At 39.0% G+C, this 13,184-nt stretch overlaps 1 protein-coding gene across 3 annotated transcripts in view; it reads right to left on the bottom strand.

Annotated features, from left to right (window-relative positions):
- Positions 1-342: 342 nt before the first annotated feature.
- LOC137240268 (MPN domain-containing protein CG4751) overlaps positions 343-13,184 on the bottom strand; it is an 834,976-nt gene continuing 822,134 nt past the window's right edge. For all 3 annotated transcript variants that reach the window (XM_067766305.1, XM_067766307.1, XM_067766306.1), the window contains 2 exons: positions 8,505-8,753; positions 343-8,435 (listed from right to left, as the gene is read on the bottom strand). In XM_067766305.1, the coding sequence (XP_067622406.1) occupies positions 5,755-8,435; positions 8,505-8,753 (2,930 nt within the window). In that variant the 3' untranslated portion in view covers positions 343-5,754. The remainder of the gene's footprint in view (positions 8,436-8,504; positions 8,754-13,184) is intronic.

Raw genomic sequence — 13,184 nt, 5'->3', positions numbered from 1 at the left:
TTGTAGCCGGTGTTTGAAGAGATGCGCCGGTCGATTTTGTTCAAACTTTCACATAAGTTGCGTATACCTCACGTGGTGGTTTGCACATAGGTCTGGTTGCGATCGACACACAGGGTCTCGAGATATTGGACCCGGGTACCCCTAGAATGTGTTTATAGAATATGGATATCAAATGAAAGCTGTTGATGAGTGCTTTAGTAGATGGTAGTTTTCATACCCATGGGTTGCTAGAGTCTCGATTTATAGGCCAAAACGTGGACCCGGGTACCCCTAGAATGTGTTTATAGAAAACGGATATCAAACTGTTATGTATGAAACGAAGTGGTAAAGCCACACACTGAATTAATTTACTATCATTTTGGCAACTCTGTTTTTGCTTATTCTTTTTTGTTCTTTTTTATTTTTTAGTATTAACACATTTTATATTGAAATGTTCATATTCGCTCATATTAAATAAACTGAGTAAATATACATATACAAAAGTGGTGTCAAAAATGGGATTAAAAAGATGAGCCTCACACCGGAAGATTTGAAGAGGGTGATGGATGCATTGGCAGGGCCAATTCGCGAGGCTGTAGAGGGGGCGTCCCACAGTGCTGGGGCAAATGCAAATCAGCGGGCAGCAACCAAACCGCCACCGTTTAGTATTGCAGAATACAAGTCAGAAGACAAATCCTCAGTGCAGGATTTTTTCACATGCGTAGATTGGGCCTTACAGCTGAGCAAAGTTCCAGAAGAGGAACAACGCAAATTCGTACTCGTGCATATGGGGGCAGAGCTGAACGCCGCACTAAAAATACTTGTTAGCCCAAAGACGCCTGACTCGCTGAAATACAATGAAATAAAAACCGTGTTAATTCGCCATTTTGATGGCTCACGGAACAAGTATGCTGAAAGTATCAAATTTAGACAAAGTAAGCAAGAAAAAGGCGAATCGATTGCCGAGTACGCACTTCGTTTAAAAAAGGGTGCTGCATATTGTGAATATGGCGACTTTTTGTATAGGATGTTAACAGAGCAGTTACTGTATGGCGTGGAGTCACGCTATATTTGCAATGAGGTTATAAGTAAAAAACCAAACAATTTTACTGAGGCATACGAAATTGCGCACACAATCGAACTAACACAAAGTGCAACAACAGATCTGAAGTGTACAGAGTGGGAACAACCAAGTGAACCAACGTTTAAACTGGGATACGAACCAGTCAAAACAAAAAGAAATGCAAATGCTGAAAAGTTGACCAAGAAGCCAAAAGAAAAATCCGCAAATTGTTACGGATGTGGGGCCAACACAGCAGAAAAGACTGCAAATTCAGTAGCTCCAAATGTTTTTCGTGTGGAAAATTGAGCCACATTGCAAAAGTGTGCAAGGCAAAACTAGATCAGATTTCAGAGGATGAGCTCGAACCAGTTCAGCAGCTGAACAACATTAATGTATGTAAAGCAGTAGACAGAAAAATGCTTCACGTAAATATCGATGGAAAGCAAATACAGATGGAGCTTGATACGGGTGCCCCATGCGCCATTATTAATTATAAAACTCTTCGCACTATAAAACCGAATTTTAGATTATTAAAAACAGATAGACGATTTACAAGCTACACGGGGCATATAGTGAACTGCATGGGTAGGGTTGTAGTAACCGCATCAATGGGGAGGATATTCGATACACTTTGCGGCAGAGAATGGATCTCACAGTTCGCACGTGAAATTAACTTTTCGGAGCTATTTTCGTCAGCAAGGCAAATTAACTCTATAAGTTCAACCGCGCCAAAACTTTCAGAAAATCAACGAGAACGGCTGCAACATATCCTTGTAAGTTACGAAGAAGTCTTTGACACGACAGCGGGTAAGTTGAGAGGGCCGCCTGAAAAAGTGAATCTGAAGGCGGGAGCCACACCAGTGTTCGCACGATCACGCGAAATACCAATGGCATTGAGAGAGGCGTATGCCAAGGAAATAGATCGCAAAATCCAGTATAGCTTTTACGTGAGAGTAGAGCATTCGGAATGGGCTTCAGCAACACATGTAGTCGCGAAAAAAAATGGAGATATTCGCATCACTGGCAATTACAAACCAACGGTTAATCCAAGAATGATTATTGACGAACATCCGATTCCTAAAGCGGAAGACTTGTTCAATAAAATGAAAAAAAGCGGCGATATTTTGTCACTTGGATATAACCGACGCATATACACACCTTACGATCTACGATGATTTCGCACATGTTTTGACATTAAACACAGCTACACACGGACTAGTACGACCGACTCGTGCGGTATATGGGGCAGCAAATATTCCAGCTATTTGGCAAAGAAAAATGGAGACGCTCCTGCAAGGAGTGCCAAACTTTTTAAATTTCTTTGATGACATCTTGGTATTCGCGGAAAATTTTGAAGAGCTGCTGAGGGTTTTGGCGACAACGCTAAATCGCATATAATGCAATGGTCTACGCTTAAATAAGTCAAAGTGTGTTTTTGCTACTCCATCGGTGGAGTTTTTAGGCCATCGCATCGACGCACAGGGGGTGCATAAATCTGACAAACACATTGAAGCTGTACTGAATAGCCCCAAACCAACGAATGTGGAGGAGCTACAGCTGTTTTTAGGAAAAGCTACTTACTATAGTGCATTTATCCCAGACCTGGCGAAGAGAGCGCGACCATTGCGCAATATGCTGAAAAGCGAAAAATTTCACTGGTCCAAAGAGGCAAATTCAGCCTTTGAGTATCTAAAACAGGCGCTGGTTTCTCCACAAGTCTTGATACCCTACAACCCGGCACTACCGGTTCTACTAGCGACGGACGCGAGTCAAACAGGGTTGGGAGCGGTGCTGTCACATCGCTTAGAGAACGGAACTGAACGACCCATTGCATACGCAAGTCGAACACTGAATACTACAGAACAGCGATACCCACAGATGGACAAAGAGGCACTGGCAATAGTATGGGCAGTTCAGAAATTTTTCAAATATTTGTACGCGCGTCATTTCACGCTAATCACAGATCATAAACCGTTGTCACAAATTTTACAGCCAGACAAGTCTCTACCAGTACTTTGCATTAGCAGAATGGCTAATTACGCACACTTTCTGAGTAGATTCGATTTCGAAGTGGTGTATAAAAATTCAAATGCAAACGCTAACGCCGACTATCTTTCACGGGCCCACCCTCTACGACAGCAACCATTACAGGTGGGACATGTGCGGCAGGCATATACAGATAATCCAGACGAATACGACGAGTTCGACAACTTTGTGATTCGCCAAATCAACCAATTACCATTAAGATCCGACAAAATTGCAAACGAATCCAGAAAAGACGAGCGACTGAGTAAAATAATTAAACTGCTGGAAACAGGTCAATGCTTGAAGAGAACAGGACACAAGTCCCCAGAAGTGAGTTACAAGCTATCGTCAGGATGTTTGATGTTCGAGCATCGCGTCGTCATTCCACCAAAGTACAGAGCTAAACTGATTGACAATTTACACACATCACACCTAGGGATTGTCAAGATGAAAGGAATCGCCCGCTCATTCATATACTGGCCGGGCATTGACAATGATATCGAGAACATGGCGAACAAATGCGAATCATGTGCAAAACAGGCAAACAAACCCGGGAAAAGTGGCGATCATCATTGGGAGTATCCCAAGGGACCGTGGGAACGCATTCATATTGACTATGCGGGGCCGTTCGAAGGAGCAATGTTGCTGAACAAATTTCACGTCCGCGGAATTTAACAACTTCCTAACTACAGTCGGTGTTAAATATCACAAATACTCAGCACCGTATCACCCGGCAACTAATGGACAAGCAGAGCGAAGCGTACAGACGGTCAAGAACGCATTGAAAGCAATGGGTACCACGAATAGTTCTTTGCAGGAAAACATAAACGAATTCTTGAGACAGTACAAAAATTCACCACATTCGACAACAGGCACCTCGCCAGCACTATTGTTTATGGGGCGGCAGCTACGAACACGATTGGACTTGATTCGACCAGAGGAAATCTCGAGGAAAGTAGAGGAAAAACAATACATGCATCTCAAGAAAAAGGGAAAAGAGTTCAAGGTAAATCAAAACGTATACTTCCTGTCGGGTAACCCGCGAATTTCTAAGTAGCTCAAAGGAACAATACACGCCCGTCTAGGGGATCTTCACTATCAAATACAATTCAATGGGAAAATGATAAAAATACATGTAGACCAAATACGGAAGTCACACGCGGGGCCCGATAAAGCAACACCGGAAGTGAATCATCATGAAACGAGGGTTGCAGCTAAAGAGAACGGCACAGCTGCATCGGGTATAGTAGAAAACCACGAAGAAGTCGAAGCACCCATAGAATCACCACAAAATATATCATTGGGATCAGAAGAAGATTTGGAAGGGTTCTCTACTCCCAACACTACAATAATACAGGACGATACACCGCCATCGCATTCAACACCAGCATGGCAGGCGACACAGGAAAGAGAGCCGGAACTAAGCGAGACGCCGGCAGCCCCTCGGAGGTCGACCAGACAAAGGAAACCGAGAGTTCCATTCTCACTTTAACTCCTGCAGAGGAAGGAAAAATGTTATGTATGAAACGAATTGGTAACGCCACACACTGACGTGGGCCGGCTACCCCTAGAATGTGTTTATAGAATATGGATATCAAATGAAAGCTGTTGCTGAGAGCTTTAAAGTAATTTTCATTGGGATATTCGATTTAGTCGCATCAACCTAGCAAAACTGATAAATATGCATGCGAAACCGAAATTAAGACATGAACTAATAATAGCCACATACCTATTTAGATACGTCCTACTCGATTAGTCTGAAATTTGGTATATAAATTTGCCTATAACAGTATTTACGATCCTTTTTTAAAGGAAGTAGCCAAGAGATGGACTGGGACTGGGATTAGGACTAGGACTGGGACTGCGACTCGGAGTGGGACTCTGAATGGGACTGGAACAAAATACATACCACCCTCTGGGACTGGCAGTAAGGGATGAAGAGGGCTGAGTTAGACGGGAAAAGCGTATTAAAATGTATACAGATAGACAAAATTTAGGGCAGAACAACATCTGCCAGATCTGCTAGTAATCTTAAAAACGTGCAATTACTGGCGGAAGCTTACAACATTAGTAGGTTTTGTTTACTCGAAATTGGAAAAAATCGTAAACGATGGGTTCGATGGTGACTGAGGACAAAACAAAGTACCTACTGTCATTAAGCATAGAGTCAGCGCATCTGCTTCTTGGCAACCACGCCCTAGTTTCGAAATAGTAAAATACCTTGTTTATTTTATAACCAGTATTAACACAAACAACAACGTCAGTCTTAAAATCCAGCAAGGAATGAGCCTTGACAGCAAATTCTGCTTTGGGCTGAGTAAGCACTTGAAAAGTAAAGGCCTCTCTAAATGAAGAGCATGCTTTATAAGTCACTTATCGAAATCCGCCTATGGAAGCAGAGGAAGAGGGCGGCCTCCACTCCGCTGGACGGACAAGGTGGAAAACGATTTGAGTTCCCTTGATTCTACCAATTGGCGCCAGTTAGCACAGCAAATAACCAACTGACTCACCTAGTTTGATGGCCTTAACCGTTTTAACGCTGTTTTTTGGGGTGCTGAAAACAATTTTTTTTAAATTTTTTCAAATCTCCACGAAGGAAATATTCAACCAAGGGGTGCCACATTTTCCACTTTTTTTAGTGATACGCTCTAACAAATCTCCTTTTTTTAAAAAGCATAATTTATGATTTAGATTTTAGAAAGTGGGTCTTCATTTCCTTTAAAAAATTTTGCTGGAGGCGCGGCCAATTCTGCAATAGATGAGAACTCCATTCGTTTTTTTATGGATCCGCTGCCAGGAGGTAACTGACTCTCATTGTAAAAGCTACTAAGATCGACCGGTGGTGTTGTTGATGGTTTTCGCAGCGTTGTTGAAATATTTCCAGATTCCAAAGAAACCGATATGGCTGTATTGGGTTGTATACTCGAGACTGCTAGGTCTGTTGCACTAAAGTTGTATTTCGAATTCGCAGTACTGCATGCACTTGGTGATGTAACACCAGTTTTCGTTGGGGTAATATGCTCAGCTGCCGGAGATGTTGATGTTTCACATGTACGTGATAATGAAGATACAGTAGATGAAGCTGGCTTTGGTGGCTTCATCATCATTGCGGATAAGGAATCATTTTGTATTTTCATCAAAGCAGCCGGAGATATAAAAAGATTACTGTCCTGTTTTCGTTGCTGCAGCTGTGAATAAGGATAATCCTGCATCTTATCCTGAGGCAAAGCACTGTAGTACATTGCTGAATCAGTAGGTGCGGAGACGCTTAACGTATTTGCATTGGAGCTTATTAGCTTATTTGTAATTGACAAATTCGTTGCAGCTGATGACGTTACAAATATTGAATTTAAATCTGAGGGACTTTTGCACTGCTGATAGAAAATTGAATCCTGCACATGGTTTTGACTTTCATTTTCATTTTGGTGGATTCGCGAGCTAATATCTTTAGCCTTGGGGTTTGGGTCGAACATATGTGAATCGTTATCAATAGATGTTGAAAGCAATGGTGTCAATACATTTGCAATTTTTACTTCCGACAGAGACGCTGTGTCTCTTAAAATATTTCCAGTTTCGAATAGCTTCGAATATGTTTGCAAAATATAGCTGTAGTCGGCTTGAGAGTATGAGTCTGATTGATTTTGTTTTTTAAATGTGCCAAGTGAAGACGACAATGACACGTTTACTAAAGCAGCGGCTGCAACGGCGCCCATTTGCTGCTGAAGAAATGTATCCAAGTCATCAAATTTTCCCTGTTGCACGCCTGCTTCATATCCAAGAGCTTTTGGAGCATGAATTAGATTACTATAATCTGCATGTTGCGATAAATTATCTTTGGCAACAAAATTACTTGCTGTTAAACAATTTAAATCTGAACCAAGCCCAAGAGTACCAAGGGTAGTTGCTCCAAGAGCTTCTGCCTGATGCAACAATAGAGAAGCATATTCTGGAGAGCGAATAAGTTCACTTATTTTTATAGGATCATTTTTTATATTATCCAACTCCTTCAATAATTTGGTTTTATAAACATTTGAAGCACTTGATGAAAAATTAGGAGGTAAAGCCGACCTCGGAGATTCCGTTTTGGTTTTATGATTTCCCAGGTTTCCTTGATTTTTTAATGATGAGTCCTGAAGATGAGGTGGATTAAAATCTTTCGAGTACCCGCTTAGAGCTGTTTCATTAAAAGAAGTTTTTTGTTCTTCACTCCTTTCAGATATAAATTTGTTAAGAGGCAAATTGGCATGATTTTTTTCGGTCAAGTGCTGTTGAAAAATAGAAGATATATCAGTCTGCAAGAAGTTAGGTGCTAGTTGACCAGCTAGCTGTGCCAAACTTGCTGCAACCAAATCATTTGTTGCAGAGGAAAATAATGCCGATTGCGGCTTACGCGTATTAGGGGTATCGTTCTTGGTAATGTTTGAATTACTCTGTATTATTTTAAAACTGTTTCTGGGACTTTGAGTCGGTGTATTTTGAGAACGGAAAGGAGATTCAGACTTTGGTGGTGAAGGTGGACTTTGCATAGGCACCTCAGACAATTTTGCAGGACTTGCTGAACTTGAGGGAACTGTAATCGGGCTGTCCCGCAACGTAATTTCTGTTATAGGTAGAGATGATGAAGCACACGTGATATTACTGCCATATTTGTTTGCAGGTTCCAGAGGAGAATGTGAAGGTTGAACCACTGAATTAATGGGCGTTTGGCAAGACGTAGCATTTGCAGTAGCCAATGTGGTTATATTTCCTGTTACTAAAATATTTGGTGTTGCCAAAGGTGCAAATGATCGAACCGGATTCATATTCAGTCCTGATGGTAGGCAAAGCTGCTCCTGTAGCGACATCACTTTAATTTCGTTGCCCTTTTTATCAATGTCCTCTTTTTCTAATGTAAAAGTTTTGCTAAGTGAGCCTTTCCCTAGATCAGCGGTTGGAGATTGAGTCGAATATTGTACGCTTAGGCCTGTGTTGGAATCAATGGCATCAGTGTTGTCTAACTTTTTAGGAGAAATAAATTCCTTTTCTTTATCGCAACCTAAAATTTCGCAAATCCAACTCCATAACGAAGTATTATTAGGATTTACAGGAAACTTTGAATGTAAGGAACTCTTAAGCTTTTCTAGGAAAGTAATGTCTTCATTAAACACGCTACCAAATTGCACGAATTCACTGCGGAGTAATGCGTAATATTTGGCACAAGCTTGTAGTTCGCAACGTAAATATTCGGATAGGTTCTTATCTAACAACACTGAGTATTCTATTAACATCGGACGTCCATATTCCAAATTGTGCTTAGTTTCGGTTGGGGGTATAACCCAGATAGACCTTATAACTGATTCTAACGTTGGATTTTCATCATAGTACGGAGCTATTTGGGAATATAAAATCAAAGTTTTAATGGAGAATATAATATTTGACCTCATTTAATAGTACTCACATATTATTGTGGAGATGCATGGAGTGTAGGTAACATCTGAGTAGCCACGCATTCGAATTTGAAAATCCAGCTGAGCGTCGCAGTCGCGTAACGAAGGTTCCGCTTGAAACTTGGGATGAGAATGATACCAGCCTACCAACAAAAGCTGATCTTTCAAAAGCATTCCCTTTATTTTGTGCTCTTCTTCTAAGGCTAATTGCGAATCGAAATACGTATTTCGACAGGGGTATGCCTTATTTATTGTTAAAGCTGAAAATATATATTAAGTTGTGTCACTAACATTATTTTTATAGTTATCAAAGTATGTATTTAATTAGCGAGACATGTTCATAGTGCTTCATACAATTGTTTTTGTTATTGATTTTAGAGAAAAATTACAATGTTTACAAATGGCGATGGTTACTAGGATATGTTTCTGAATTTCAGCTTTTCGTAAGCTGAGTATTGAACTCGAAATCTGCAATATTCATAAACCACTTAGCCATATGAATGCTCCGTTGATCGCTTTGCAATTGGTCTTTAAATATTGCGATGAAGTTGTTGCTATTCCTTTATACACTATTAGGTACATACTAATTCTACATTTTTTAATGATATTTTAGGCGCGCTCAAGAGCTTTGTAACACTGGATTTATAGCAGTGCTTTTGTTAGCAGTACTTCCGCTGTTAACAATTGTATCAATGTGACCCGGCCTATGAAAAGGTGGCTTATGACTAAAAACAAAAAAAGTAAACTACTGAAGAAATGCCTTGTTTATCTTTAACAGCTGTTTCTAGCAATTTATTGTTTGAGTCATAAGCCACCTTTTCATAGGCCGGGTCAGCAATATTATTTCCTGTATTCTTTATTTAACTTCGGGAGTGCATTTATAGGTGTGTAGGGATGTATGTATGTACATATGTATATTATTTTATTTCATATCCGCTTTACAGCGCGCATAAATATATAAGCGTGTTAATGTTATTAATAGTTAAGAATGTCTACATCTCTTGAAAAATACTCCTTAAAAAATTTTTAATATTTCTTTAAAAATTTTAAACAGTTAATTTTGATATGTTTGTATGTACATGAATGCAAATGTTTGTGCAATAAGGAGATTTACAGCCTCATTTTGCTTGGCGAACGACACCTTTAACGAACGATACCTGCGTTTGGGATATCGTCTGCTTATGGTAATCTGATGCTTACGTTTTCGTTTACTGCACGAAAGCAATTGTCAAATTTGCTTTCATCCTTTGCTTCTGACACTTCGTTCTCGTTTTCACAGCAGCTGTTCGTGATAGAGAATAAGGCGATAACGTAGGGGTCAGCTTTTTACGTTTTGATTTTCGTTTTGCCTATGCAGACAAAATCGGTACACTCCAACAAATATTTGGATTTCAATCAAATTTTCCTCTTCTTGAGTAAATATTTTCTAAAATAAATATTTTATAATTTCTATAATTTTTTAATTAATTTTGCACCAGGAATTTAGTTAAAATTTTTTCAGGAAAATCAACACAGTAAGTTCATTAAAAAATTCTCAAAGCAAATATCTTCTGCCCTTTTTATGGAAAGGCAATGCTTCCGGGGTTTGTCTCTTCCCGGAACTTCATGTACTCAATGAGCACTCAAATCTATTTCCTTCCAAATTCATTCAATATTCTTGAATTTACCGGTAGGAAATCGAAACCCAGCACACCTGACCAGTATTAATTAATGTGCACTTTTCTTGGCAAGGCGATGAGCTCGTCTCTTCCCGGATCTTCCAGCACTTAATGGCCACGATATATCGCACCATTTTTTATTCCAAATTTTAATGGTTTTTTTACATAAATACACGGAGTTGAATGAAAAAGGTTGGTTTTCCTATTTTATTAGTTAGTAATATAAGCAAGCACCAAGAATACAGTGAATTAGACAACTACTAATTTATATCATTTCTCATCACAATAAAAGTATCAATATCACTTTTTGATAGTTACTGTTGGTACGTATATTTTTGGTTTCGGTTAGGTAAGCGATCTAAGATTTAATTTTATTATTATTATTTATTATTATAACAGTGGCTGCCGTGGTGTGATGGTAGCGTGGGCCGCCTACCACACCGAAGATCCTGTGTTCACGCCCCGGGCAAAGCAAGAAGAAGAGAAGAAACATTTTCTAAGCGTGCTCGCCCCTCTGCAATGTTTGGCAGGCACTCCGGGTGTATTTCTGCTCTCAGTGAAAACTCGACTGATTTGCAGATGCCCTTTGCAGATGTCCTTTCAAAAGGAGTACGACGCAAATTGGAAGAGAAGCTCGGCCTAACATCTCTTCTTATTCATTTTTTATCACAATGCTACGTAATTTTTTTCTTAGTATTCATATTCAATACGTTTAAATAATTTTTTGTTTGCTTTTATTTTTGAATTATTTTGAATTAAAGCTTTGTTTCATATAGTAAAAATTTTGAAACGTTTTCTGAAGAGGTTAATATTATTTTTCTTTTTGACATCATAGTCCGGTTCTTAATGATAGAACACACTTTGGTTTGAATAAAACTGTTGAAATATACTGTACAGCAAATACACTTGAATATCTACTGCAGCAACAGAACATATACTTACTCATTTACATTTTAACAATATTTTCAAGACGTTCAACGACGGTAGTGTATCACGGGTTTCTATCGCTAGTACAAAATTTTCATACGTTTTTGGCAAACTAGAAAGCAAAATTATAGTTAAAATTTCTTCGGGAATCGTTACCCCAATCTCCATTAGTTGCTCCCATATGGCGTAGAACTCGCTTATGTGCTCCCTAATATTATCTTCTCCCGATTTACGAAGATACCTTGTGGTTGGAATATATCTTTGAGTCTATTCCAAACCTCTACCGATGATTTGCAATGTTTGATATGATTCAACTGCGACGATTTTGTGCTCAACATGATACTAGCAAGCGCCTTTTCATGTTTCGTATCATATATATGCAGATCCCGCTGCCGTTGCATTATCAGCCTTGATGAATTTTCCGCAAACTATAGACCATAATTCCATATGGACTAGACTAGCACGCTTTTCATATGCACCGCCCACGAAGAATAGTTCGATCCATCGAGCTTCTCAATGTAGTATAAACCCGAGCTACTCATATTCAAATAACTTTTAACACAATTTAAAAGATTTAAATTCTCTTATACCGAAGCAGGCCCACAACCTATTAGAAGTCGCGAGGATTAACCGTGAAATAAAAGAGAATTTTATATGAAAATATCTTTATTGAACAAATCGAAAAACAGGAAAGAGCTGTTAATTTTTTTTGTCATTGAAAATATTGTCAAAATGTAAATGAGTATATGTTCTGTTGCTACAGTAGATATTCAAGTGTATTTGCTGTACAGTATATTTCAACACCCCTTCTCAACGGAAACATATCTCATTCTTATATAAAAATTATTATGTAATGAAATAAGTGGTTAATATAAACCCATTTGCTTTGTAGATTTATAATGCTTAATTTTCTGCAAATTTTTCGTAAGAATATCTGAAATCATCTCATCAGTACAAACATAATTTAAATCAATTTCATTATTTTTAAATAAGTTTCTAATATGATATGTGGGATTTTTAACTAATTGTTGTGCACTTTGGTTGTCACTGTTTCGCATCATCCGAGTTGTGTTGCCAAAACCCATTTCGTTTAACAGTTTGGTGATATAAACTGCTTCTTTGGCTGCTGTCGATAATGCAACGTATTCCGTTTCTGTGCTGGTTAGTGATACAATACTCTGCTTTTTCGACTCCCACGAGATAACACTCCCGGCTGCAATAAATATACATCCAGTGTACGATTTTTTGTCATTTGTGTCTCCGCCTCAATCTGCATCAACACAACATTCAACGGATTTTCCTGTTTTAAAATAATGCCCATTATTCCCTTATCCATTAGCATTTCGTTTTACATTGTAAACCCATTTACATCCAATAGCATTTTCCCCAACAGGCAGATCAACCAACCCCCAAGTCTTATTTTTAATTAGTGCAGAATACTCCTTCTGCATCCAATCTTCCCATTGCTTCGAATATTTGGAGTTCAACGCCTCATATACGGTTTTTGGAATTTGTATATCCTCTGTTTCCAACATATGGAGAACAGACCGGTTCTTATGAGGGCGTCCCCCTTTACAAGTTCGAATAATTTTTGGTCTTCCACGCTTGACAGGCTCGTATTGTACATCATTGTTTGTATTACATGTTGAAATATTGCTATCAAGTACGGACTCTGCACATACGTCATGAGTCATTTTTATCTGCAAAACTTTCAATTTCAAACGTTACCAATTCTTCTGAATCTTCCTGATTAATGTACGATTCTTCGGTAAAAGTAACATCTCGACTAACGACCACTTTTTTCGCCTCTGGATCATATAAGCGGTGTGGTTTAGAATGTTCAGAATAACCTACCATTACCATTTCTTTGCCCCTTGGCTGAAACTTTTTCTTTTGACTTTTATCGAGGGCAACAGCTTTTGAACCAAATACTCTAAGATGTGACACACACGGTTTCTTTCCAGTCCATATTTCATAAGGCGTTGAATTTGTAAGTGCTTTTGTAGCAGCTCTATTACGTAAATAGACAGCGGTTGCCTCCGCCCAAAAACATTCACTAGATCCGCTATGAATAAGCATACTACGTGCCATCTCTACTAATGTCCT

Source organism: Eurosta solidaginis, chromosome 2 (genome assembly GCF_040869045.1).
Source record: "Eurosta solidaginis isolate ZX-2024a chromosome 2, ASM4086904v1, whole genome shotgun sequence".
NCBI classification, from domain to species: Eukaryota; Metazoa; Arthropoda; class Insecta; order Diptera; family Tephritidae; genus Eurosta; species Eurosta solidaginis.
The sequence above is the reverse complement of the archived record's forward strand: the minus strand, read 5'-3'. Positions and strand labels throughout refer to the sequence as shown.